At 41.4% G+C, this 24,813-nt stretch overlaps 3 protein-coding genes across 6 annotated transcripts in view; 2 read left to right on the forward strand and 1 right to left on the reverse strand.

Annotated features, from left to right (window-relative positions):
- Positions 1 to 24,813, forward strand: part of LOC145501887 (uncharacterized) — a 237,544-nt gene that overhangs the window by 202,453 nt on the left and 10,278 nt on the right. The window lies entirely within an intron of this gene.
- LOC145501883 (uncharacterized) lies at positions 1,062 to 17,556 on the reverse strand. 2 transcript variants are annotated; one of them, XM_081481272.1, is made up of 3 exons: positions 17,432 to 17,556; positions 14,057 to 14,372; positions 1,062 to 2,642 (listed from the first exon to the last, which is right to left on the reverse strand). In XM_081481272.1, the coding sequence occupies exons 2-3, from the start codon at positions 14,348 to 14,350 to the stop codon at positions 2,016 to 2,018; spliced, it is 921 nt and encodes a 306-aa protein (XP_081337398.1). In that variant the 5' UTR covers positions 14,351 to 14,372; positions 17,432 to 17,556; the 3' UTR covers positions 1,062 to 2,015. The 2 variants fall into 2 exon arrangements, with proteins under 2 accessions (XP_081337398.1, XP_081337397.1); XM_081481271.1 differs by lacking the exon at positions 17,432 to 17,556 and having other exon boundaries at positions 14,057 to 16,649.
- Positions 5,929 to 14,070, forward strand: LOC145501888 (uncharacterized). The gene has a single exon (XM_081481281.1). The coding sequence runs from the start codon at positions 11,646 to 11,648 to the stop codon at positions 12,402 to 12,404; it is 759 nt and encodes a 252-aa protein (XP_081337407.1). The 5' UTR covers positions 5,929 to 11,645; the 3' UTR covers positions 12,405 to 14,070.

A 24,813-nucleotide genomic window follows, 5' to 3' on the forward strand; every position in this document is an offset into this window, starting at 1 on the left:
TGAAGCCACTTTAAAAAGATGGAGTGCCGGAGAACAGTCATCTTCCACAGCAACTCTCCTTAACCAACATTGAAGTTTTGTTATTGTTGGGTAATACACCAACGGTTATCCCGGAGCATCTCCTTTATACAAATACAACCCCGCCCAGATCCAGGAAAACAATAGTAGAATATCTCTTGAGAGAAGACACCAGAAACCAGTATGCACAAATTTGGACTTTGGGGATAAAAGGAAAAGAAAAGAGGAACTGTGCCAAGATGTCGAGGCTGTAGAAATTTACAAAATGAGGGAGAGTCAATTAGTATTAAAGGGTCGTACGCCCATACGGTCAATATTCTGTAACAGAAAATATGTTTTATTTTTGCCCGAGCGTGACTTGTGTCAACAGCATACCTTCTTGGACTAATTTACACCCCGCCCCCCCCCCCCCCCCCTCCCACCCCGTAGTATTGTGGTTGAAAAATTGTCAGTAACTGAATCCACGATAAATTAGTTAAAAGAGGATGGCTTACCAATAGAGCAGCCTCTTAACTCGAACTTGTTAACTCAAATCTTGGTTGGAATTTGCCAAGTTAGCATTATTTGTTCTGTTTTTAAAACGTTAATCGGGCAAACATCAAGCCCGCTTACAAATCCAGAACGGTTCCATTTCGTTAAGTTAGCTTGTGTTCAAAGAAGCTTTCTTCAAAGGAGCCTTAATTTTCATTCAAGGTTAACATTAAACACGGCGCGTCGGTGACTGTTTTAAAACTGACAAGAAGGTCTTCTAAACCAAGGCAATTAGTGCTAGATTTCTAATTATTTTGTACATCATTGGGTAGTTAAGTATTTCAAAAATACTTTGATTTATTGCCACTTCTTTTAGTCTGATGAATAGGTCAGCCGATGGGACATCCTGGGAACGTTTAACCTTCGTAGCAATGGTTTTTGGTTCGTGAGAGAGCGTAAAGGGCTTTGGAAAGAAATCACGCCTATGTACGCTAGGGAACGCTTAATTTTAACCATTTTTAAACCAGAGGGTGTTACAAGCATGACCCGTAAATTGTCCTATTGGTACTTAAACGGGGCTACTGATAACGTAACCAGTCACGTACGAAGAATTTGTTATACTTTTCACATTACACAGGAAATATCGAGAAAATCCGGTTGACGGATCCGGCTTGCTTTCACATTTTCAAATACGAGTTGATCCAACAAAGTGATGTCTTACTCAAAACATTAATTTCTAGGTTTTCAATATGATAAAAGCGTAGGAGGGCCGAGTTAAAGATATATAAGATTGACCACCATTTGCTTCGACATAAAATACTAATGCACACAAAGCGAATTTTACGACAATTAGCTTAACTCAGGACATCTTCCTACTACATGAGACCCTGTCTCTCCAATTCACCCACTACCCGCGCCAATTCACTCACGACCCGCATCAATTTACCCGCGACCCGCGACCCGCTCTGATTAGACACTCCCCTCGCCGTAGGGTATCTTAAAGTCCCCAATAATTCGCCCGTAGTGCTCCAAACCGTATGAAACAGGTATTGAGGTTTTTACTTTAATTCCAACCGGTTAAAGTTTCATCAAAATTCGTAATATTATATGACATCAAATGTTTAAAGCAGTTTCAGCTAACGGACCTGATGTCGTTAAGACGCGGCCCCCAAACATGAATGATGATCGCTGTTATGTTTACAACTAAGGCAACTGTGAAAATTAGGCCTGAAAAGATCTAGGCCTGGACGGGATTCGAACCCATGACCATCTAGGGGTATATTACACGAACTCCCAACGTGACTAGCTTCCGGTGCTTTGATGGTTCAAATACCGTACAGACCAAAAATTATTTTTTTCAGGTTTTATTTTCTCAGCTGTTTCAGTTGCATACTTAGCTGACATGATTATTCACAATCACTTGCAGACCTGTCATCGTTAACTTTAATAAGTATCACAGTTCATAATGAGAGAAAAAAACCGCTGACACAATCTTAATACACAAATATGACTCTTAACAACATGGCTTAGTAACTACCAGTTTTCCTTACGGTGACCTCGATATACTTGATACCAACTTTCTCTGGTTTGTGCGCTTTATAAACCTCCAGAGAAATACCTTGGCTGAGAAAAAGTTGTTTCGTATAGTTTACCGTCTTGATGAAGCCTCCACCATGCGCTGTGAAACACGAGCCCCAAGACTTGTCCAGTTTAAAGGTGAAGACAAATTGATCGGGGTAGAATTTCGCAACTTGAGTGGGGGATGTCCGGTCAAAAACCTCTCTGCCAGTCAAAGCCTTCCCGGACGTGGCTTGCAGTCCATGACAAGGATAAAAAAAGTGTTTGCCGTCATAATTACCTTGGTCTACTGTGTGAAATCCGATGAAATTGGTTCCGTCCGACACACCATAACGAGGATCGCTATCACTACTTTGGCCGATACTGACGTCATTAGCAACTGTTATCTCAACGTTCAGCGGAGTTCCATCTTCCAAGAGACCAGCTTCCACTAAGGGAATTCTTAAAAGGAGAGCGTGGTCTGTTGATCCTGCGTTGAACGTTATTTGGTCAGCGGCTATAACACTCGAGTTATCGATGTAAGACGCATGTGTCTCGAGCCATAATGGCGTCATGTCAAACTCTTTAAACGTCTCCTGTTTTGAATAGACAGAGAATGTCAGCATTAGTACAGGTAATCGAATGAATGCGAGTGCAAATAAGGATTTACACTACGAGTGATATTTGAAAATTCTCTCAAAATTGCAGGAGCCTTCAGACGAGTGCAATTTAAAATAATTGTCAAATATCATAAATAGTGTAAATCCTTGAATATTCCAGTCATTATATAAACAATAGATCGGTTTCATGTGACGTCATCACTTTCTAAAATCCAAAACAAAAGAGCCACCAAAGTTTTTGTCCTCATCAGGCACAAGGGGCGGTATATTTATATCCGTTTACAATTTTACAGCTCAATAGCGTTCTTCGTTTGGAATCCAGAGCATTTGGAATTTCAGGGTTATGGAGGTGCGTGACACAAGGCTATGATCGAGTTTGTCGAAAAATATACACTTATCCCATGATTTTGAGCTTTTTAGAAGTTAAAGCATTAGGAAAAGTGCTTATGTAAATGCTTGTTTGATCAGTACTGATAATCAGTCGCCTAGATAGCCAAAGTAAGTTCCAGATGTTTACACTATTTTCCGGCCGCCATATTGGTGTACCACGGAGGTACACCAACATGGCGTTTTCATACTGGGCTCTGTAAATATCAGCGAAACATTTCGACGAATATCTGAAGTTTGGGGAAACGCACAGGCCTAACACTTGGAGAAGTGGCTTATTTGGTTATCTTCTATAACATCATAATTTCATAGCTTTTTCCACTGGATGGTTTTCGATTTATTCTTTTATTGCGTGACAGTGAAAACGATTTATAGCCTCCATTTAGCGCGAAAATACACTCTGATGTTTGTCCGCAGAAATGAACTTTTCTGAGAAGCCAAAAGTTTTCCGAGAGCTCGAGGAAACTGTGAGCTTTGAAGAACGTACAATGTACAAGGACAAATATTCGAGCATATCTTCGGGCCAAATGGAGGCCATTGTGAGAAGAACTAGCTAGATAATTCGTCTGTTTTTTTTGTTTTTTTTTTGTTTTTTTTGCAAAAACGCCCTGAGACTTATCTTATTATAAAACGTTTCTTTGGCTTTAGAGAAAAATAGCTTATCGAAAATCTATGGCAGAACTTTCTCAGAATGTTAGTGAGATGCAATGCTTCAGTTTAGCCCGAATAAGATCAATGGACTTCTTCTTTACATTTCAATGGTCATTTATGTCTTGGACACGTACGGTGCCCAGTGCAGGAATTGAAAGCGTAGAATAACACCAAGTAATAATGTACTCAACATGGGTGGAACTTGCTTACAGTTATATTTTACCTACGAATCTCCCAATAATCTAAAGTCATTTAGTTTGTTTTCACTGTCACGCAACGAAGAAATTAATCGAAAACTAGTCAGTGGATAAAGTCAAGAAATTTTAATGTTACAAGAGATATTTAAAGAAGACACTTCTCCAAGTTTCGGGTCTCTGCGTTTTTCCAAACTTCAGATATTCGTCAAAATGGTTTGCGCAAATTCACAGAGCCCAGTATGGAGCCGCCATGTTGGTGGAGCTTTGTGTTCCACCAACATGGCGGCCGGAAAATAGTGCAAACATCTGGAAATTACTTTGGCTATCTAGGCAACTGATTACCTGGACTAAATCAACAAACATTTACACAAGCCCTTTTCCTAACACTTTAACTCTTAAAACGGCTAAAAATCACTAGATAAGTGTAGATATTTTTTCCACAAACGCAATCGGAGCAGCATGTCACGCACCGCCATAATTCTGAACTTCAAACTTTGCTGGTTTCCAAACCAAGCAAGCTATTGAGTTGAAAAGTTGTAAACGAATATAAATTTAGATCAACTTATGCCTGACGAGGATAAAAACTTTTGTGGCTCTTTAGTTTTGGATTTTAGAATTTGATGACGTCACGTGAAAACGATTTATAGTATCTCCAAACTGAATATGGAACACAGCGTAAAATTTGAAATAGAAATTTTAAAAATCATCCTTTGTGGTTCACGTTCTGCATACAACGCAGATTTTGGTCATTTCACGTTGTGGTTTTGCAGAGGACGGCAAAGAAATGTATACGTACCAAGAATTATTATGTACGCGTACAGCCACTGTTCTGCTCATTAAACCTTTTGTTTAGCGACGTTCCCGTTGCCGTTGCCGTCGTGGTTTTCTGAAAGTCCCTTATGATTGTGACTACATGGCCTGACTACATTACTCGATACGCCATTTTGGTTCTACCGCAAACTCAAAAGTTCGCATGCAGGATCGAGGAAAATATCCGGGTTCAAGAGAAAATCCTTCACAAAACAAAACTCTTCCAAAGTTTTCAAATTCAAAGTTTCCACTTGAAAGTCCGGATTTAAAATACCTGGAAACATGACCAAACCGGGGAGTTTTTATTCCGATTCGTCCACTTGTGTGTAAACGGCCAAAAAAGACTTCGTAGTTTTGTAGTATGGGAGTTTTCAGAACAAGCCATTTATTTTTCTTGTGGGTGTTTTTAGCATGTTAAATCGTTTAAACGTTTGTGCCGGTTTGTTTTCGATCATTTCTCTCGCATGATGGATATGATGAACTTAAATTTCACTCCACGACCCTCAACAGTATTTCTGTCGTTCTCCTAAATTCAACGGGTGTAAAACAGTCGTTGCGAAAACGCACCTAATGTGTACACCATAAATTCTGTCGAGCATTTTGGGTTGATGGGCAGTCAAAGTAGACTTTTAACAACGGTTATTAGAGAGCTTAAGAAGACCAGGACGGCAACGGCAACGAAAACGTCTCCCAACAAAAGGTTTAAGACCTGTACACAGCGTGCGTTATAAATCTTTCTACGTTTAATTAGCCTTCTTCTGAAAATTAACAACGTGAAATAACCAAATTCTCGGTGTAGTCTGAGGGACGCGAACATCGACGGCTAAGTTTTCGTATAACTATTTGGAATTGAACGCTGTCATTAATGTATTTTTAGCCTGAGCACGTTTTTAGAGCCATGGGGGTTCTGAATAGATCTAAACAATTGCGAATTTCCCTGGTAAAATATGAATTCATTGTTTACTTGGCTTATTTTTCGGCGTCGTCGTCGTCGTTTCTGTAAAACATTGAAAACGCAGATTTATTTCTACGGACAAGCCTCCCGTCCACTCTAGTCAATCAAAGCACGATCCATAGCGTACTGTAACTAAAAGCCTGCTGTCATGTTCGTACTTAATCTCGGTTGACTAATAATTTGACTTATTATATAGACACGAGGGTTTTACTGGAAAACACACTAAAAAGAGTCAGATTTACCTAGTTTAAAAACTGATTTTGTCTAAGAGTGTAAAAAGTTTGACAACTCTCTATCTCTCTGGCTTTATATATAGAGGATAGTACACAGTGGTGAGAAGATATTTTTCGAGCTAAGGTAGAGTGTTCTTTTTATTACATAGACTTGCTGATGACGGCATTTTGACGATTTGTGGACGATTTCCGACCACTTTCCGAAGATTTCCGAAAATTCTTCAAACCTTGTCCGAAGGCCACAGGAACGTTGCCGAACATTTTCCGAAGATTTCCGAAGATTACCGAAGACTTTCGAGTAAGACACGAAGATGTTTCGATCATACACCAACGAATTTAAGTACAATTTAAAGACAAACTTGATATCAGTGAAATCATCGATATCTTCACTAGTGAGGATATGGAAAGTACGCCACTCGAGTCCCGGATGTGGTTTCTGTTTTTGTCTCGTACCCTAGCACTAGAGTGAATTCGAATATTTTCTAATTTTGGGCGAGAAAAATATTGGCAAAAATTTCGCAAGTTCTACATTTTGGCAGTGGTTGCATCAAGCCAACATGGCTTAATCAAAAAATTTGCTGACTGACATATACGTTAGTCACAAATCTTTCTAAAAGCGTTCTTCACATGAGATAAGAATGATCTCGGGCGCAAATTAAGCAAGAATGGTTACTTCGCCTTCTTTTATTCTTTCTTTTCTTTGTCGTTGGGGGGGGATGCCACTTGCGCTGGCTTCTATATTTGCGATCGAAGAACATTGTCCTGTTTCAATACTTGCGCTCCAAAAAATACTTGTCTCGCTGAGGCCATCTGTTCTCGAAATTAATGAGGTACGAATCATAAAACTTTATATAATAGCGCCCCTCATTTTCGTCAAGATAACTGTTAAAAGAGCCAGATGGACCTCGTTGAAAACTGTTTTGATCCACTAGACAGGTAGTCAACGTCGTGAAAAGCAACATAATAGTACATTACAAGACATTAACCCCAGCCTACTGCATAATAACTGTCTGGAGATGGCAAGATTGCGCCCTCAAGGCGTTAATTGCATTGATATGTAGAGCAGAAAGCTCATTAACCACAGTTTTTAAAAATGCTTAAACTTCTAACGTTCGATCGACGTTCTCATTTAGTAACTACTCATAAGGAAGTGGACGGGCCGAGTATAGACTGATAATTGAAAAATCAGATTTTAGCTGGGGCAAGATTTAATATTGCTGCATCTTTTAATATCCCTAGCAGCAAACAGATATTTGAATGTTTGTTGAGTTTGGTCAAATCACCTGGCGATTGTTTTTTGCTAAGAAAAGACATAGAAAAATTAATATTCTTAGGCTGTGTGCGACACAAGTTGAGAAAAACATCAAGAGGAAAAGTTTAGGTCTTTACAGAATTCTTTCTCAAAAAATGCTGTTAATTGCCAAAGAAGGTAAGATTGTTTCTTTTGCCTTTGTTCAGATCATTTTCGGTGTTAGTCACAGATCAAAGTGCTGTAATTTAGGCTACGAACTTAAGGTTTCTGGAGGATCGGTTGAGGTTTAGTGAATTTGTTTGAGCGGTGGAACTTTCTTTTGAGAGAAAAAGCAGCACTGGAAAGCTAAAGTCGTCTTGAAAGCTGTAATCTAACTCTACCCGAGAAATGTGTTTTTACCGCTGAAGGTTCGAGTTCCATGTTTTTCTGTTTAGTTCAAGTCTAAGGCCCGGTTCAGACCCCGTACTTCACATGAGCCGAATCATCGAATTCGAATTTAGACCGACCCAAATCAATTTAGACCGGCTAAATTGATTCAGACGCCGATCTCAATTCCAGCCGAACTAAATTCAACAGGGTATAACAGTGCATCAGCGCAGATACGTGCTGAACTCCCATAAACATAGTTAACTACAACCAGGCGTAGTCCAAAGCCGTCCTGTGAAAAATGTAAGAAAAGTCGACAAAAAAGAGCAGAATGAGCCAAACTACATCAATCTATTTACATATAACTTCAAGAAGACGACTGATAAATTGGTTCAGATGTCGTACTTCACATTAACTTTATTTCAACATACAATTTCAGCTTTCATCCTTTTTGTATTGCATGAAATACACAATTTGGGCAAAAAGCCCAACTGCAATATTCAAGTTAATTCACAAATGCAATGTTCACACGTAATTCAAGCACAAGCACGAAAACTATGATGAATGCACATTTAATTTTGATGCTGTTTAACAGGGTAGCAGCTAGTCTGTACACGAAAAAAGGAAAAGACAAACTGCATATATCGGCTTCTTCTCTGACGGGCAAAACCCACCATTTTGATGCGCTTCAGACAATTTATACTTTTGCGCATACTCAGGTCTTCAAAATACATTAAAAATACGTTAAATTAATTTATGCATTTGGTTCGGCTCATGAGAAGATCGGCGTCTGAATCAAAGCCTGTCCACAACCGTTATTCCCGGCTGAGCCAGGCCTGAAGAACGGCTGAGCCGATCCGAGTTCAATCAGCCGTTTCGAATTGATTCAGACGCCGTACTTCACATGAACTTAATTCATTGAATTCGATTCGGCTCATGTGAAGTACGGCGTCTGAACTGGACCTGAATCAAAGCCGGTCCACTGCCGTTATTCCAGGCTGAGCCAGGCCTGAAGAACGGCTGAACCGATCCGAATTTAATAAGCCGTTTCGAATTGATTCAGACTCCGAACTTCACATGAACTTAATTCATTGAATTCGATTCGGCTCAAGTGAAGTACGGCGTCTGAACCGGGCCTAAGTCAATCTAAGAGTGGTTGAAATTTCATTCGGATAGACGGGTTCACGCTCTTAGTTGCATCATAGGTAATCAGGGCAAATTTACAAAGAAAGCAAAGCCGTAAAACTTACATTTTTCTTTATATTTCTGTTCTGATTTCACATTTGGATTGGATACCTGTACTGTAGATGGAGAAATCCCTTTTCTAGGTTTACTAGCGTTTTCGAGCCGATCGAATGATTGTTGTGGGCGTAGGAATGTTTTTACCGTTAAAACCGAAGAATTTGATCAAGTCTTCGCCACTCAAGCCACAAAAATAACATCTCCGATACTTTGACAAGTAGGCTAATGCCTAACGCAATGGACTCAAAAACGTGAACTATCGTCAACTATCACGAACTTCTTTGGCCCTTTGACCATGTGAATTATATTTGGTGATATATTATGATAGCTAGGAGAGAATCAACTATCATTGACTATCGTGCGCCGTTTGACCAGGGCTTTACTCAACCGTCCTATTTTAGGCATAACTTTAAGCATATCTGACGTATTGTCTGGCGTATTTATACAACGGAAATGAAAAACTTAAAATGCAAATCTCGGCCGTCGGAGAGTGTCTGGTGCAAGCGAACCACTAAACTGAGTTGACTAATCAGCTACTCCTCGTCTACTACTCCCCCCATGTCCTCTTGCTTCTTTTCGTTCCCTAGTAAAAATAATTATAAATTTGGCCGGTGACCTCTTTGAGTTTGCCGTAACAACAGAAGGTTCTTTCGCCTTAAGTTAAGGTGCATATTTATTTGAAATCTCATGTCTTTTTCTATATTCTCTTTACTGCGGGTCATTCCGAAGTCGGCCTCTAATGATCGAGGCAACAATTTTCCTTCTTTTGGCTGGATTTGCATTGATGCCAAACAGAAAACTTGACGGTAAGAGGGAAAGTATATCTCACGTTTTATGAGAATTTTAATTGACTGGCTAGAAGATTATCTCGATATAGGTCCTGGAATCTCACATATCACTGAGTTTTTCGGCGATTTCTAAGCTCATCAATTAAATATTTCATTTATCAGCGAATTTTACAGACCTAAAAAATTCATTTCTTAGGTGACAGTTGAAATTTTGACCAATTATAATATGAAGTAGTACTCGGGACTAGAGAAAACACATCCTGTAGTTAGGCCTCTGACACCCTAACCACGCCGCCACGCTAGCTACCTCCAATAAAACAACGGAAATGTTGTGAGAAGACAGCTCAAACAACGTATTCGTACCTCAAAATCATTCTTTCTAATAATTTGACTTGGCTTCATTGTTGCCTTGAATATGGGATGGAGGCTTAACAGGGTGGAGTACGTGTTTAAAAAAGGCAAAGTTCTCAAGAATGCGGGAGGAACTCATTGCAGAGGGAAGGGCCTTGATAACGGTATCCCTTTCTGTCAGTCATGTTCACCATCCTTAGCGCGGTCGTAACACAACCTTTTCTACATTTAATTCGAGGTTTTAGGATTTTTCATGTTTTGTTCAAGTATTTATTCGTGATTTAATGTACGGGTTCTTATAATTTTAAGTACAACTGTCTCTCAACGCCAATTGTAATTATACTTTTTTTAAATTTTTTTTTCCTTATTTGATGCTCCATCTCAGAGAGGTTAGACAGTCATTCTTTATCAAACAGAACTACCTCACAAAATATTTCCGAAAAGCTTCCGTCCGGAGCTCGACTTCACCTCATTGTGCGGATTCCAGTGTTGAATAGCATAAACGAACCAGAAAATGGCGAATATGTCTCGAGACAAAAGGAGTACAGCTATTACTTCAGAAGAAACCTGATTAGTCCACACGTAAGTTTATGTCGATCTTCAACTATTTGACATTTTAACTTAAAAAATAGACAGTCACAAGTCCCTTAGTTTCTAAACGTGGTTTTGATCGTCAACAAAATCCCAAAGCTGTCTAAGAACTTTGTGGACTCTCCAGTTTTCGAATTCATCTTGACTTGTTTTTCCTTTCTCGTAACAGCTCACACGGAGCACTGTCTTTGTCAAGATAATGGTGTCAGCCGGATGTCAGCATGTTCGATGCTGAATCGAGTGAGAGAATTCAAGGTTTAAACTCGCCATGGGTCAATGTATTCTGTTTTTTGGACTTCTCTCAAACAGCTGCAGCCTTGTGGACAAAAATCTGGTATCAGAATAATGTTACGCATATTACAGTTCTTTTTACATTTTTTAGGATAAGCGAGAATTTTGAATTGAGTTTGTAAATTTGCGGTGAAGTTTTCTGTATATTGCTTGGCCTTCTGTTCTCAGTTTGAATAATCTCAAAATACACTCGAGCTCAAACAGAAGAAGTGAAAAGCATTTGTATATTAAGCAATTATACTTTGGTTAACCTTTAACCCTGGGTTAGAGTTACTGGCTTCCGAATAGCCTACGATCCAATCAAAAACCAGCACTCGGTCAGCGGTCAACTTCAAAAACACGCGTCCTCGATGAGCTTTAAACTTGAGCCCGCCATATTTTTTCGTGATACTGGTCAGCGGATACCTTGATTTGACAGGTGTCATTTAACCACAACAGGGATGTCCAATTTCAAAGGAGGACGCTGTAAACCAACGCTGCATGTCTCTGTCAGCCTATTAGTTGGAGTAGGGCCGCCATCTTGCGCGACTCCGGCGCCTTCGTCGTGCCTAATATAGTTGCCTGAAATAGCACCAAAAACAATTTCCCATGAGAACTCGAGAAAATAAATTGCAAAGTTCCGAGAAATTGTGCAAACACAGGTAAAGTGTTTCACATGAACTTCAAACTTTGTTTTCGACATTTGGAGTTGTTGAGAAATTTCAGTACGAGGTTTTTGTCCACTTGCATTGTTGCTCGTTCTTTTGGTGGAATCCTTCTTTATGTGATTTGCATTTGCAAAGACTACTCCGTATTATCCCCAGTTGCAAGCTAGGTCGAGTCGAAAACCTACAATAAGAATGCGACCTCTTGTCTGGGGAGTCTAATGATTTGCTGGGTAAACTGTGATGTTGAAGTTAGAAATCACAGCAGGCATTCCAACTTTGGTGTAAATGAGTTATGTATTCTTATATGGAGACCATCTGCACGTGGCTTATGGAGCGTAAATTTCCTTGATTTTTTCCAGGTTGAGAAAATCCATATCTTCTGTGAAAGTGACACGGATCCTGACGACGTCAAGAATTTGCGCGAGGACAGAAAATTAAATTTTCATTTTCTTGGTCGGCGCATGCACTACAAAGACGCCTTCCAGTACGCTTCGGACAACTTGCTACGTAGAAATGTAATGATAATGAACGCAGACTGTTATGTGGATAAAGGGTTTGAGCAACTAAACGTAAGCATTTTGAACAGGAAAAGAATGCACGCATTGACCAGGCATGAAACTTCCAAAAACGTGCGTCTCTGCAACACCGGAGACTTCTGTGGACCGACATCACACTACATGGGTTCCCACGATGCATTTTTGTTCAGGGATTTCGTGCCACTTCCCTCACAACTGTTGGATAGCATTGACAACCGGCCGAACATTATGGGGATAGAACAGGGGCTGATACATTACTTTACAAAGTATGTACAATTTAATATAAAGAACCCGTGTGAAATCCTTTATATTGTCCATCACCATTGCAGCAAAGAAAGAAACATGACAAAGCGAAGTATTCAAGGCCAACGACTTGATGACTATCTTCACATCAAGGAAGAAAAAAGAATCCTTTACTTGTCACCATTTTCTGGTTTGTAATGTAAAAAATATTCCACACAGTAAGGCTACGTTCACACCAGAGGAGAGTTTTTTTTCCGAATTCGAAAATGTTTCCGGATTCATTAGTTTTAGAGTATTCGGATTCGTAGGCGATTACAACGAAAGGATATTCGGATTCCTCACCGTTTGCACTGGCGTTAACTCTGGGAACATTTATGATGGAATGGTTAACAAGCTATTCGTTCCCTCGACAACGAGAAACAAAATGCCGCCAAAAAGAAGGCTAGGGGTAGACTGAGACAGTCTGAAGTTTCCTTTCCGTTCGCTGACCTCGCAATTGTTGTCTATCATGTTGTCCCACCGGGTATTTGTTCTGGTCGTATCCAGAGCCGTCGAGGTTTTCGATCGTACGATCTCTGACAATATTGCACAGGTTACATGAATATACGATCATACAAAATTAAAGTGTTAAAAACTAAAAAGGTACAATAATATAAAATGGGCTAAAACTACATTGAAACTTGATAAACAAAGATTAAATAAATACATAAATATAGACAGGTTATGAAGCTCAATAATCTTTATTCAATTTTGGTTCTTGATCACCGATTATTTATTGTTTTGTAGTTACCACCGGCGTTAGTCTCTGATTCGAGGGCCCGACCGCCCACACAGTGAGTCTTGTGACTTAAAGTTGTCTATCTTGTTTTACCGAGAACACTTAAGCTCCGGACAATACCCCATCAATGGTCATGTTTGGCTTTGTCTACTGGCCTTGCTCTGAATCTCCCACAAAGATCCTGTTCAGGTTTCTTGTTCTCTAAACTTAAGTTTCTATTGGTTGTTTCAAGAACTTTGTAGTATACTTCTGAGAGCCGCCTAGGTTAGTATTTTAAAAAGGATGTTTAATCCTCCATGGTCAATTCGTCTCGTGTGGCCTACACATGGCTACCGATAGGCTATTTAAGTGCGTGTGCATTTGTTGGTCAAGTAATTTAGTAGAAGCAGTAGAAGTTGGACAGAGAACGTGCAAGACAAGTACAAGAAATGAAAACCTCATAAAGAGATTCTCTGCACCTCCTCGTTTAGACGATAGAGAGATTTCCAACAGTAGATAGATGCAATTACATAACTAACTAACTAACTAAATAAATAAATAAATAAATAAATAAATAAAGACGTACATAAATGCATAAATAATTAAAGAAAATTAATTCTAATTAAGTCATAGTTATAATTTCTCATTTCTCCCACATGATGATTAAACGTAAATTTCTCTCCGAAACGCGCAAAGGAATTTCTGTCGTTCTCCTTTCAACGGGTGTAAAACCGCACAAAATTGAACGTGTTAAACTGGTTACAGTTATATTCTACCATAAATCGTTATGTTCCCTCCTTTATTAATAGACTATACCTGGCTGAAGTAACAGTATTAGATTTCTATTACGAGACCTTAAGCTAGTGGAGTGAGCTAATGAAGTATAAGATAGTCATCAGGGCTGTAGACAGTAACAGGCAAACAGAGGCATTTGCCTCAGTCATTTTTTCCTGTTTTTGGTTATAGTCATCATATACACTCTAAATACCTAGGAAGGGAATTTAACCATGGACATTGCCCAGTCATAATTTTTTCATGGAAATTGCCTCAGTTATAATTTGTTTCTGGCAACGGCCCTGAGTAGTGATATAACCTTAAAAGGGTAGTCGCTGTACGCATGCCCATCTTTCGACCCATAATCCCATGGGTGCGTGAATCTATCGGCCTCGTTCAGTTCACAGAGCAGGTCTTTAAACCGGAAGTTGACGCTTTTACATCGTGGGTTAAGCGAACAGTTGACCAAGCAGTCGCCAAAACCATCTGCGCTTCCGTTTAACATCACGTGGCCAGACAAGTACTTTCCTTTTATGGAACGTACAGGTTCGCTGCATTGTTGAGGGACACTTGGTGTTACAAACATGACAAGCAAGAACATCAAGCCCACCATTTTAGCTTTGTCTCCAAAACACCTGGCAAAAAACAGGGAAACATATTCAATGCTGAGAAATATATCTTATATTCTGTTCATTTTGTGGAAGGTCGTCGTTTCGAAATCCCCGATAAGCTTCCGTTCTTACAAGAGGTGGAGCAGTGGTCAGAGCTCCAACCACCGCTTCCCCACCATCCCCTCCCCCCCCCTCCCCCCGACAAACCCATCCAAATGCGGCCTGGTCGGTCCAAATCCTGGACCCAGCATTTTGTCTAGGTCTCTTCCTTGCCCCAGTTGTTCATCTCCGGCTTCTCCTTTTTTTAAATTCCCCCCTTCGCAAACAAACAACATTCAAAACGAGCATGTGCATACAATTATCCTAGACCGTCTTTCCTTCTCCCACCCGGGTCTAACAAATCCCTCTTACAAGTTAGAGGTGGTTCAACTTTTTCCGCAGTGGCACATTCGCTCTCTTAAAATTTCACTTCAGTTAAAATCATTAAAACTCACGCAAAAATGACAAGCAAGACTGATCAAAATGTTCTTAACTCCAGTTAAATACACATATCTGATAGAGGCCATTTTTTCTCTGGCAGATTGGTGATAATTTTGGCGGCAAAATGTCAACATATGGGGCTGGCTTTTACCTATCGCATTTACATCTGATTCACGCAAAATTGACAAGCAAGACTGATCAAATTGTTCTTAACTCCAGTTAAATACACATATCTGATAGGGGCAATTTTTATTGGGCAGATTAGTGATAATTTTGGCGGCAAAATGTCAACATATGGGGTTGGCTTTTACATATCGCATTGACATCTGATTCTTGTAGTATGACGGGTAAAATTGCTTCAGTTTGATTGGCTTAGAGCCGGCGTATTCGCTGAAGGCTTTGCTCGTGCCTCGTGTCAAGTTTCAAAAAAGCCTTGAAATGTTCCGTTTTCCGGTCGTGAAGTCTTCGCTTCGTTTTCCCAATGTAAAAATCTTTACAGCCCCAGCAACTAGCTTTATAAATGACTTTGGACAATTGTGATCGGTTGAAACGGTCCTTGTATGGGAAGAAGGATTTGATGCGCTGGGTGTTGTGAAAAATAACTCTGACATTAACACTGAACAGTAGAAACGATTAACACAAGATTTTAGACGCTTAGTAACATGGTTGCTATGGAGACCTACATAAGGTAATAAAATAACAACATCTTTCTTGGGGACTGTTGCTACGGGTTCATTTGGCTTGTTCTTGTTCTTGTTCAGGACATCATTGATATTAAAAGTGAGATGCCCTGAGGGTAGCCATTTTGCACCAAAAGCCTTTTGAGATCCTCGACAGCGGATTGTAACAATGAAGTGGAAGAGCAAATACGGAAGCATCGACAGGTTAGCGTGCGGATAAAGTTGATTTTGTATTTGCGCGGTGTAAATGAATCCCATTGGTACAGAGTCCTGTAAATGTCTTCTTCCGGTAAAGAGACGTGATGAAAGTGTTGTTTGGGCAGCGTTTACTAGACTCTACACCAAATGGGATTCATTTACACCATGCGAATACAAAACTAAACAAGGCGGGGTGGAAGAGCTGGGAAGTAGCCAAAGCGGTGGCACGGAACAGGGAATGTTGGTCGGAAAGCGTGACGGCCTTATGCGCCTACTGGCGCGAAGAGAAATGATGATGATGATGATGATGATGATGATGATGAATACAAAACTGCAATGACTTTTACTTTGGGAAAACGAAGCGAAGACTTCACCACCGAAAAACGGAACATTTCAAGGCCGTTTTGAAACATGATCACTCTTCTGCTATTGCTGATCACGTTAAAACAACTGGTCACAACATCAAATGGGACCATTTTGACATTTTGGCGACCGGCAAGACTGACTACCATATTGTGATGTTAAGGAGACCTTGTTTATTCAGGAGTTGCGGCCAGCATAATCCATTGAATGCCATGCAATGTCAGCAGTGAAAAGCTTTTACTTAAGGTAATTCCATCGAAATAGAGGTCACAATAGATTTTCTTTCAAACTTTACCTGTTGGCTTCTTATATCAAAAGAACTTAAAATTTGAAATAAAACAGGGGGGTCCCCGTGCTCGTTTAGGAGCACGAAGACCTTCAATAAACCCCATAATTCCAGAAATTATCTGCTTTGAGAAACGTTTATATTTGAACCATTCACCTTACGCTTTCAAGAACCAAAATGCAATTCTGAGGAATGACGTCAATTAAGAAAGCTTTTCCATAGTGTCAATTTACAGACAGTTTCCGTTTGAAACGTCTTAAATTTCTAGTGCAGATGTTCTCTGTCTAGGTTCCAGACCCCCATTGATACGGTATAAACAGCTTTCCAAAACATTTTAAGGGTTATACTTTTGAAAACGTATATTGACTAGCATACGAAACGTCAAGTTCATAAAATGCATATTTTTAAAAATTTTATCACCGCTGTTCGTGTTATATTTCTAATCAAGCTACGATCTCCGAAGACGAAGAGTTTATTTGATCTCCTTTGTTTAACTTATCAAAAACAAAGCTCCCTGCATGAAATTGTCTGTCATTTCATCTGAATATTGACCGAAATTACTTGAAGTCAAATTGAAGCAGCTGCACTCTTTTTAATTTTTTTTACAGCAATTAATTTTATAAGAGTAACGAAGCTGAGATTTGCGAAATCTTTAGAACAAACCCGACTGAGATAATTTGGTGTGTTGAAAATTTGTAAAATACAATAAAATTATATATTTTTAACTAAACCGTACAAAATTCTTTCTAACTCTAAACAGCAAAACTAGCCAAAACACAACTAAAACAGCACTAGACGATGTTCGATGCCAAAAAGATCTCGACGAGACGTTACGAGTTGCATATCAGCGTAGTCCCCTCTACTAACTATGATATCAGGCTCTGTTGCCTGCAGTCTGGCTCCAATGTGACTATAATCTAAGAATATTCATAAGGATAATTTCAGCCTAAAATCGTCAGAAGAATAAGAATATTCAGCCTGGGCCGGAAATTAAAAACAACATTCGAATAGAAAACACGGCTGTTTTCGCAGGCTAAGTGTATTTAGGATGTAGTGGAAATCCATAGCTACTATACCTCAGTCACTGATTGAACGGTATCGCAGTCTGTTGATACTAAGCCTTTCTTAGCTTGGTTCACTTTGTTAGCCGTCGTAGTCACCGGCACAGTAATGGTAGAATTAGCTTACTAAAAACAGATCCCTAAACATGCCGTGTAACCAACCAATTTGCATGATTTTGACATTTAAAGTCACAATAAACTACTGTGTTTAACTTTTTGTCTTTACCTTGCATGGCTTGTAATTTTAAATGTTAACATTGAATACTGGCTTACACACAAAATATTTTATTGTGAGTAACGAATTCTCAGGTGGCTTTTCTTTAATAATGAAGAAGTTTTAGTTTTATCTAAACTAAGCGGAGGTATAAACCGCGGGGAACTCCCAGAGAAATCAGATTGAGGTGTGCGGCTAATAACCTCACAAGCTCGGTTGTTGGGTCGGTGGGGGGCTTAAAATAAGAAAAAGAGCCTAATTGATTCAAAACATGATTTGTTTAATTCCGGATATACTACTGATATACTGCTAGAGAGGGGTTTTACAATTTAGACACAACGACACCAGCGTTATATCGTTCGAGAGGCGGCCATGGTTCGTGGAACAAACAACTGCCAACTTTCCGAGGCCATTCAAAACCTCACTCCAGAGCTTCGTGAGAAAATCCTGAGGGCATATATCGCCACAAAACTTAGGCGGCGAGCGGATTTGGGCTGGGAAAAGGTACAGGAGCATATTTCAAAACTGCCTTTCTGTCAATACATGCAGCAGATTGTACCAACGATAATTTGCTTTGAATTTCCGAACTGCTATTTCGAGGGTTGTTGTTTCCCATGTTTCGAAAGTGAGGGAACTCTTCATAAAGTATCGCTAATCCCGCCTCTCATAGAAAACAGCGCTAAGTACAAGAATTTTTTAAAAGTATGCTCCTGTGATGGTTATGATTGGCATGAATGGTTCCTTTTTGGCAGGGAGCGTTAGCGAAAAGCAAACATCACAAGTGTGAAAAAAAAGGCGGGTGTTTCCTAGTAAAAAACCTCATCGGCATCAAGCATAGCAGAAACAATCTCGCGCGTTATATCAGGAACATTTTTTTTGCCACTCAGATGTGAAATATTCGTGGACGAGAAACGCAATCAAGTGGAAACTGACAAGCATGTTTTTTATAATATGCAAATTAAACCGTCTGTTTCTAAAAGTCAGTTCGAAGTGGAGGGGTCTGTTATTTTTTTTATCAGTTCAGCTTCAAGTCTGTCGCGAATGTCTTTTCTCCATTTCTGAACATCAACATCAGCAAGCTTTCTATTTGATGGTTGGCGAAGCATCTTTGCTCGGACTTGTTCCTTCAGTGCGTTATACTGTTGAAACTCGGAAAGGATGGTGTCAAACTCGTGGGAAGACACAAAGCTTTGGAGAGCAATCTGTTGATTGTATCCCGCTTGGCAACGGCGAGCGTGGTAATCTCTTGATGTTTTTTTATTTTAGAATCAAGTTTTTTGCTGACGATTATCAGCCCCGAAGAAACGAGAGCGAAACACCCCCCAGCGCCGCCTAAAGGAACTGTTGCCGGTAGGCCAACCAAAGACAGAGCGGAGCCAAAACTAGCGCTGGAAAACGCTGCCGAGAGAACACTGGAGCCGGCAGCACTCCAATTAACTAATTTTCTTGCCCGTTTGTATTTTTTAGCAACGAGGCGATAGTGGCCGACCTCACGGTCCAAAGTGTTGGAAATCTCGTTGATCTTTTGCAAGCGGAAATTTTCAGAAGGCGCCGCCAGTACTGGATAAAGAGGCTCGGCAGGAGGAGCGGAAGGTAACACATTCGCTGAAGACATCGTGTATATAAAAGAAATCTACTTTAACTCTAATTCAAAAAGAAGCGGGAAGCCCTTGAAATCAAAGAGTTCGCCATTTTTATCTTTGACGCTAATAGTGATGCTATTTATAAACTTGTCTGTAGAGCAGTCACGCAAAACCTGTTGCGGAGAACCCTGGTAGCTTACCTTTTCAAAAGGCTTCCCTTTTATATCAAACAGGGCTAAGATATCTGACTTTTTGCCATTGAACAGATTCCGTTCTTTGTCGATCAAATCACAATGAATAAAATATGTAGTTGGATATCTAAGCCTTTTTACGAATGTTATAAGATTCAACTTTCGCCCAATACCAAGCAAATTGGCTAAATCGCGATCAATTCAATCGGTTTTGCCCCAAAATTTTTGATTACAAGCTGGCCAACAGGTTGATTTATTTCTGTTTCCAACTGTTTATAGCCATATTTGTCGAACAGACCGTCTATTTCTTTTGCCAAGCTTTCTAAATTGTAATGCCCTGGGAGTAATTTACTAATTGATAAAGCTTTATCTTTGTCTTTATCTCCCAAGGAGGCTGAACCTTCTTTTTTCAAAATGTCCCAGCTGTTGAATAAACTACAAGATATGAGTTTCATGAACTGTACTTTCGGTATCGGGTCTTCAAAATAGATAGTCTCTCCGTTCTCTTGTGTGGCAATAGTGAGAACAACCATTTTATATTTAACAAACAAAATTGTGTTCAAATACAATGGCGAATATGTGGGAAGATCCTGAGTTTGTGAAAAAGCGGCAATCGCAAAGGAAAAGGCGTGGACAAACTTTTTAAACCACTTTCCAAAAGCGGAAAAAAGCCGGTTCGTTTCACAAGAAAGCATCGACGAGAAAAATAACGCAACCGCAGAGGTGTTTTTCAAAGAAAGCGAAGGCTCGTTACAAAGCGTCTTCGGTTCAGACAGGCGGTATTGGAGTGCGGAAATGAAACAGGCGCTCGGTTTGGGAGACATCGGGGTTTTCCTTATCAATTGTCGTCACTTGGTTCAAAAGTTTCTTTACCCATCCCTGCGGAACCTTTCGACGGAAAAGCGCCAAGCTTGAAGAAAATATTCAACGCCGAAATCAAAATCTACGTCACGCCTGACCAATATTTCACAGCAAAATTCAGAGAAATATTCCAAAAAACCAAACTCAGGCACACTTCTGGAGCCGAATCAAAACACTGGTTAGGAGGGCCTGACATGAAATATTGGCCGCAACAGCTCAACTTCGCGGTTTTCTGCGCGACACAGGGGTGCGGAATTACTCGCGACATCTTTGACAATGGAATAAATCTCCCCCCGCAGATAAGAGCTTTTTACACCTTCCACGTGTATTTCACCGTCAGGCGCATTTTGTACCAGCTAGGAGGAATTCAGAGCATGAGCGCTTTGCTCGGAGATCCGCCTTTCAACCAATTCGATAATCATTATGCGGTTGCTTCGTACAAAAGGCTATGCAACGAGTTCGGCTTAGACCCCTCGAGCGATTTTCGCTTCACACACGGGGCAAACCACGGGCTTAGAAGCGTTTACGTCTATGCGGGCGGCGCGTCGAAAACTAACCTACCTATACCCGGGATGGAACAAATTCAGTGATGAAGGTGGGAAAGCGATTCAAGGAAACCTGATTTATTACATCGAGCCGGGCGCCCCTTCTGATACTCAATCGGACTGGTTCGCGCCAAACACAGCATCTGATTTGACGCAGGCCGGATTGTCGAGAATAAATCAGTCAATCGAAGCCTTTGTTTACTGCGTTCTGGGCGCGCAGGTTAATGTGCGCAGCAGTATTCTTGGCGAAGGAGGGAGAGCAAAAGAAGCCCAAAGCGAGTTTCTTGTTTTGGTGGAAGACGCGATCAGAGAGCCTGACCTGGCCAAGAGCGTGCAAAGGTACCAGCTCTCGGTGGATCAAGCGAAGGTTAGGCTCAATCTTGCTGTAGCCCCCATGGCCTGGCTTATGCTCGCGCAAATGATAATCAACACCGAAAACATGGTCGGTTACAACAACAAGCTGAAACAGGCGGTTCCTGGAATGCAGCTTGGCGTTAACAACGAGGTAAATCCAGACACAAAAAAAGCTGCGCTCAAACTAATGGCAGGCGGCCCGTCAAAAATTAACCCTCCCAACAGCCATCCTTCCAACCCGATTCACAAAGCCTCAACATCCGAATCAAGGAAATCAGCTTCGACCGAAACTCAGCAAGCACAGCCAACGGCGCAAAAAATAGAGCCCAAGGCTCCAGATAAAACACCGCAACATGAAATAAACAAAACATCGGTAATTGTCGGTGTAGTAGGATTATCGGCTTTGCTGTTCACGGCTTGGCGGTAAGCTACCGCTGCTTCTTAAAATATTTTTCGAACAAAAAGGCCACCGTGGCAAGAATCAGCAGCCAGGTGTTCTCAGCCAGAAACCCGACGGCTTGGCCCGCAGCTTTGGATAGAAAAGTCGCAATCGATCCAATAAGCCCGGGCAGCAGAGAACCAAGTTTCGCGCCAATATCTTTTAGGCCTTTTCCCAAAGCTTTTCCGGTGGCTTTCAAAGCGTTTGTGATTGAACCGACGACAACCCCTATTGAGACCCCCGCGGCGAGAAGAATAGCAGTGACCGCCACGCCTTATTTTTTGAAGATATCTTTGACCCTTTCCGAGAGAGGTCCCGTCCTTTCCCTTTCCGCAATCTCAGTTTGCAAACGCGCGAGCTCTTCGTTTCTTTCTTCCACTCTCTCTCTTGCGGCTTCTATGTCGGAGGGCGAGGCATTCTCATCTTGGATGATTGCCTGGTCTTCCTCGTTTTGGCGCTGCAGCTCGCTTTCCTGCTCTTTTAGATCATCCAAAGGGTTTGTGCTGTTCAGCCTTTCTTCCAGCGCATTTCTATTTTTCATCTCTTCTGCAATACTTTCTTCAAGGCGGGCGTTCTTTTGTTCTTGATCGTCCAGTTTTTTTACTTTTTTTTCGAGCTCTTTTCTTTCTTTTTTTTGCGGCGTTTAAATCTTTTTCTAAATTATTTGCCAGTTGTTTCTTCCTTTTAATTTCTTCTTCATATTCTGGCAGGTCTTTGAGTTGATCAATCTTGGCATTTTCTTTATTTAACCGCTCATTAATAGACATCACCAATTTATTCTTTTCACGCAATCTTTGTTCTGCTTCTGCCTTTAGCTTTCTTAATTCCTCAAATTCTTTTTGCTTTTTTCGAATTGAAGCAGTGTTTTTGCGGATAGTTTCTTCAGCACTATCTCCCAGAATTTTTTTGATGAACGTCTTGTTTGAGAAGTCTTTCCGGAAACCGCTCCCATCGTCTAAAACAATTTTGGTCTCACCTTGCTTCGGGCCAAGAACCACTATCTGGTTTTTATCGGAGAATTTGATGACTAGCTTGTCAACTTCGGCGTTGGGGTACCGAGCTTAGATAAATTTTTTGACTCTTTCGATTTCTTTTTGTCGTAAACCGGGGGGCACAAGAGTGATTCCACAATCATCCAGGAATCCCGTGTACGGGGTTTCTCAAAGCATCCAGCCTTCTTCGAAGCTCTTCGTCTGTAACTTTTACATAGGTTTCAGGCAGCCCTGTCTGCTCGTGTTGCCGCGTTTGCATTTCTATTGTCTCCCCGCCATGGTAAGGAGTGGACGCCGCGCCTGGCTGAAAAGGCTGGGTTCTTTCAGCCTCTTGTTCGTCATCGTCGTCTTGGTCATCTGTATGACCCAGGAGATTATCGCCTTCTTCGTAACCAAATTCGCCGCCGCCTTCCGCCATTGCAATATATTTCATTCCTGTTATTTTTTAAATTAGAAAAATATTAACCGGTATATTATACGAAATGTCAGTGTCAGAGAACCTCCGCCCAACGTACAACGAAAAGACATTAAACGCCATGAAGGCCGAGCGAGCGGTCAAGCGAATCACCTTTGAACGCTCTGAAGCCATCCCCGGCGAGACGCTGTATGTTTCAGTGCCCAAGCTGAACAAGAACGAGGTTCTGGTGCCAGGCTCGCTAGCGCTTGTCTTTAACATCGACCTTTCTGGAGGGCACGCCAAGAACTTCCTTGTCCAGAACGTCACGCGGGCGCTCGTTGACAGGCTGGTCGTGAAGTTTGCAGGCGCTATCCTGCAAGACACGGTTGGATATGACATCTACAAAATCTTTGAAGACTTTTTCCTTTCGCGGGAAAAGCGAGACGGCATGATTCTCGAAGGGATCCAGAACGAGGATTTATGCAAGATCCGCTCAGGCGCGGGAGACAAGAAAACCTCGGGCGTCGACGCTGAAAACAAGCTGAACGAGATATACGGAAGCAAGTACCGGATCAGGCTTGACCATCAGATCGTAACTGACCACGGCGTTCTCTACCCCCAGGCCCTTTACAACGACCTCATGTTCCAAGTAACCCTTGCACCAGCTTCACAGGTGGTCAGAGGTTCTGAACCAACCCAGCTGAAATACAAGCTGACCAACATCCAGCTCGAGTACCAAATGATCCGCAGCAAGACTCTGGCAGACGAGGCAGACAGCGTTTACTACGCCGGCAAAGAGTTCACTTATGACCACGTGATGCGTTCCAAAGTGGTGCCTTTCAAAAAAGAAACTGATACGAGGATCAACATCAAAGTCGACGACCAAAGAAGGTCACTCAAAGCCATCCTCCTCCTGTTCATGGAGCCGTATGATGGTGGGGCCAGAGATTCAGAAAAATACATCTTCCCGAATCTGACGAAAGTCAGCGTCACGGTCAACGGCTCGCCCAACATGCTTTACAACAACGGCATCGAAGGCAAGGACATGTGGGAAGAGGCCCGCAGCTTCTTTGTGAAAGAAAAAAATAAAACCGAACACATGAATTTGACAAAGTTTTCCACAGGTGATAAGTTCGGGCTTGTGATCGATATGCGCTCCATGGCGGATCAGTCGATGCACGGCAGCGGCAAGCGCCTTGTGAACACTACAGACGGGGTTCAGCTGGAAATCGAGCGGAAAGCCGAAGGCTCAGCCAACGTGAACTGCCACATATTCGTCATCTCCGACTCCCACTTCAACATTTTGCACAGACAGCTGGAATCTGTGCAGTATAGAATATGAACATGGACCCCAGCAAGATTCCCTTCAACGCTCTCATCGTGGGGCCGACGAATTCAGGCAAATCGAGGTTTGTGGTTGACCAGATCTACGGCCCTTTCCGCTTCAAGTTCGACTACATCGTGCTCATCTGCCCGACATTCGCGCACAACAAGACCTACTACCGAATTGGTGAAAATGATCCAAGAATGAATGTGGTAACATGCGAGCAGCACGACGTGGAAAAGTGGTTGAAGATAGTGAGATGGCTTTTCGACGGCACCAACACGCTCATAATACTCGATGACTGTGCAGCCTCCAAAGATGTGAAAGGGCGCACCGGCCAGCTGGTGAATCTCGCCTTTTCTACTCGGCATATCGGCATCAGCGTTTGGGTGCTGACCCAGAAGATGACCAGCATAACAGCTTCCTTCCGGGAGAACGTGGCGGCGATCGTTCTCTGTTACACCCCCTTGGCCAAGACCACGAAAGCCATTTTTGAT

Source organism: Orbicella franksi, chromosome 10, assembly GCF_964199315.1.
Source record: "Orbicella franksi chromosome 10, jaOrbFran1.1, whole genome shotgun sequence".
Classification (NCBI taxonomy): domain Eukaryota; kingdom Metazoa; phylum Cnidaria; class Anthozoa; order Scleractinia; family Merulinidae; genus Orbicella; species Orbicella franksi.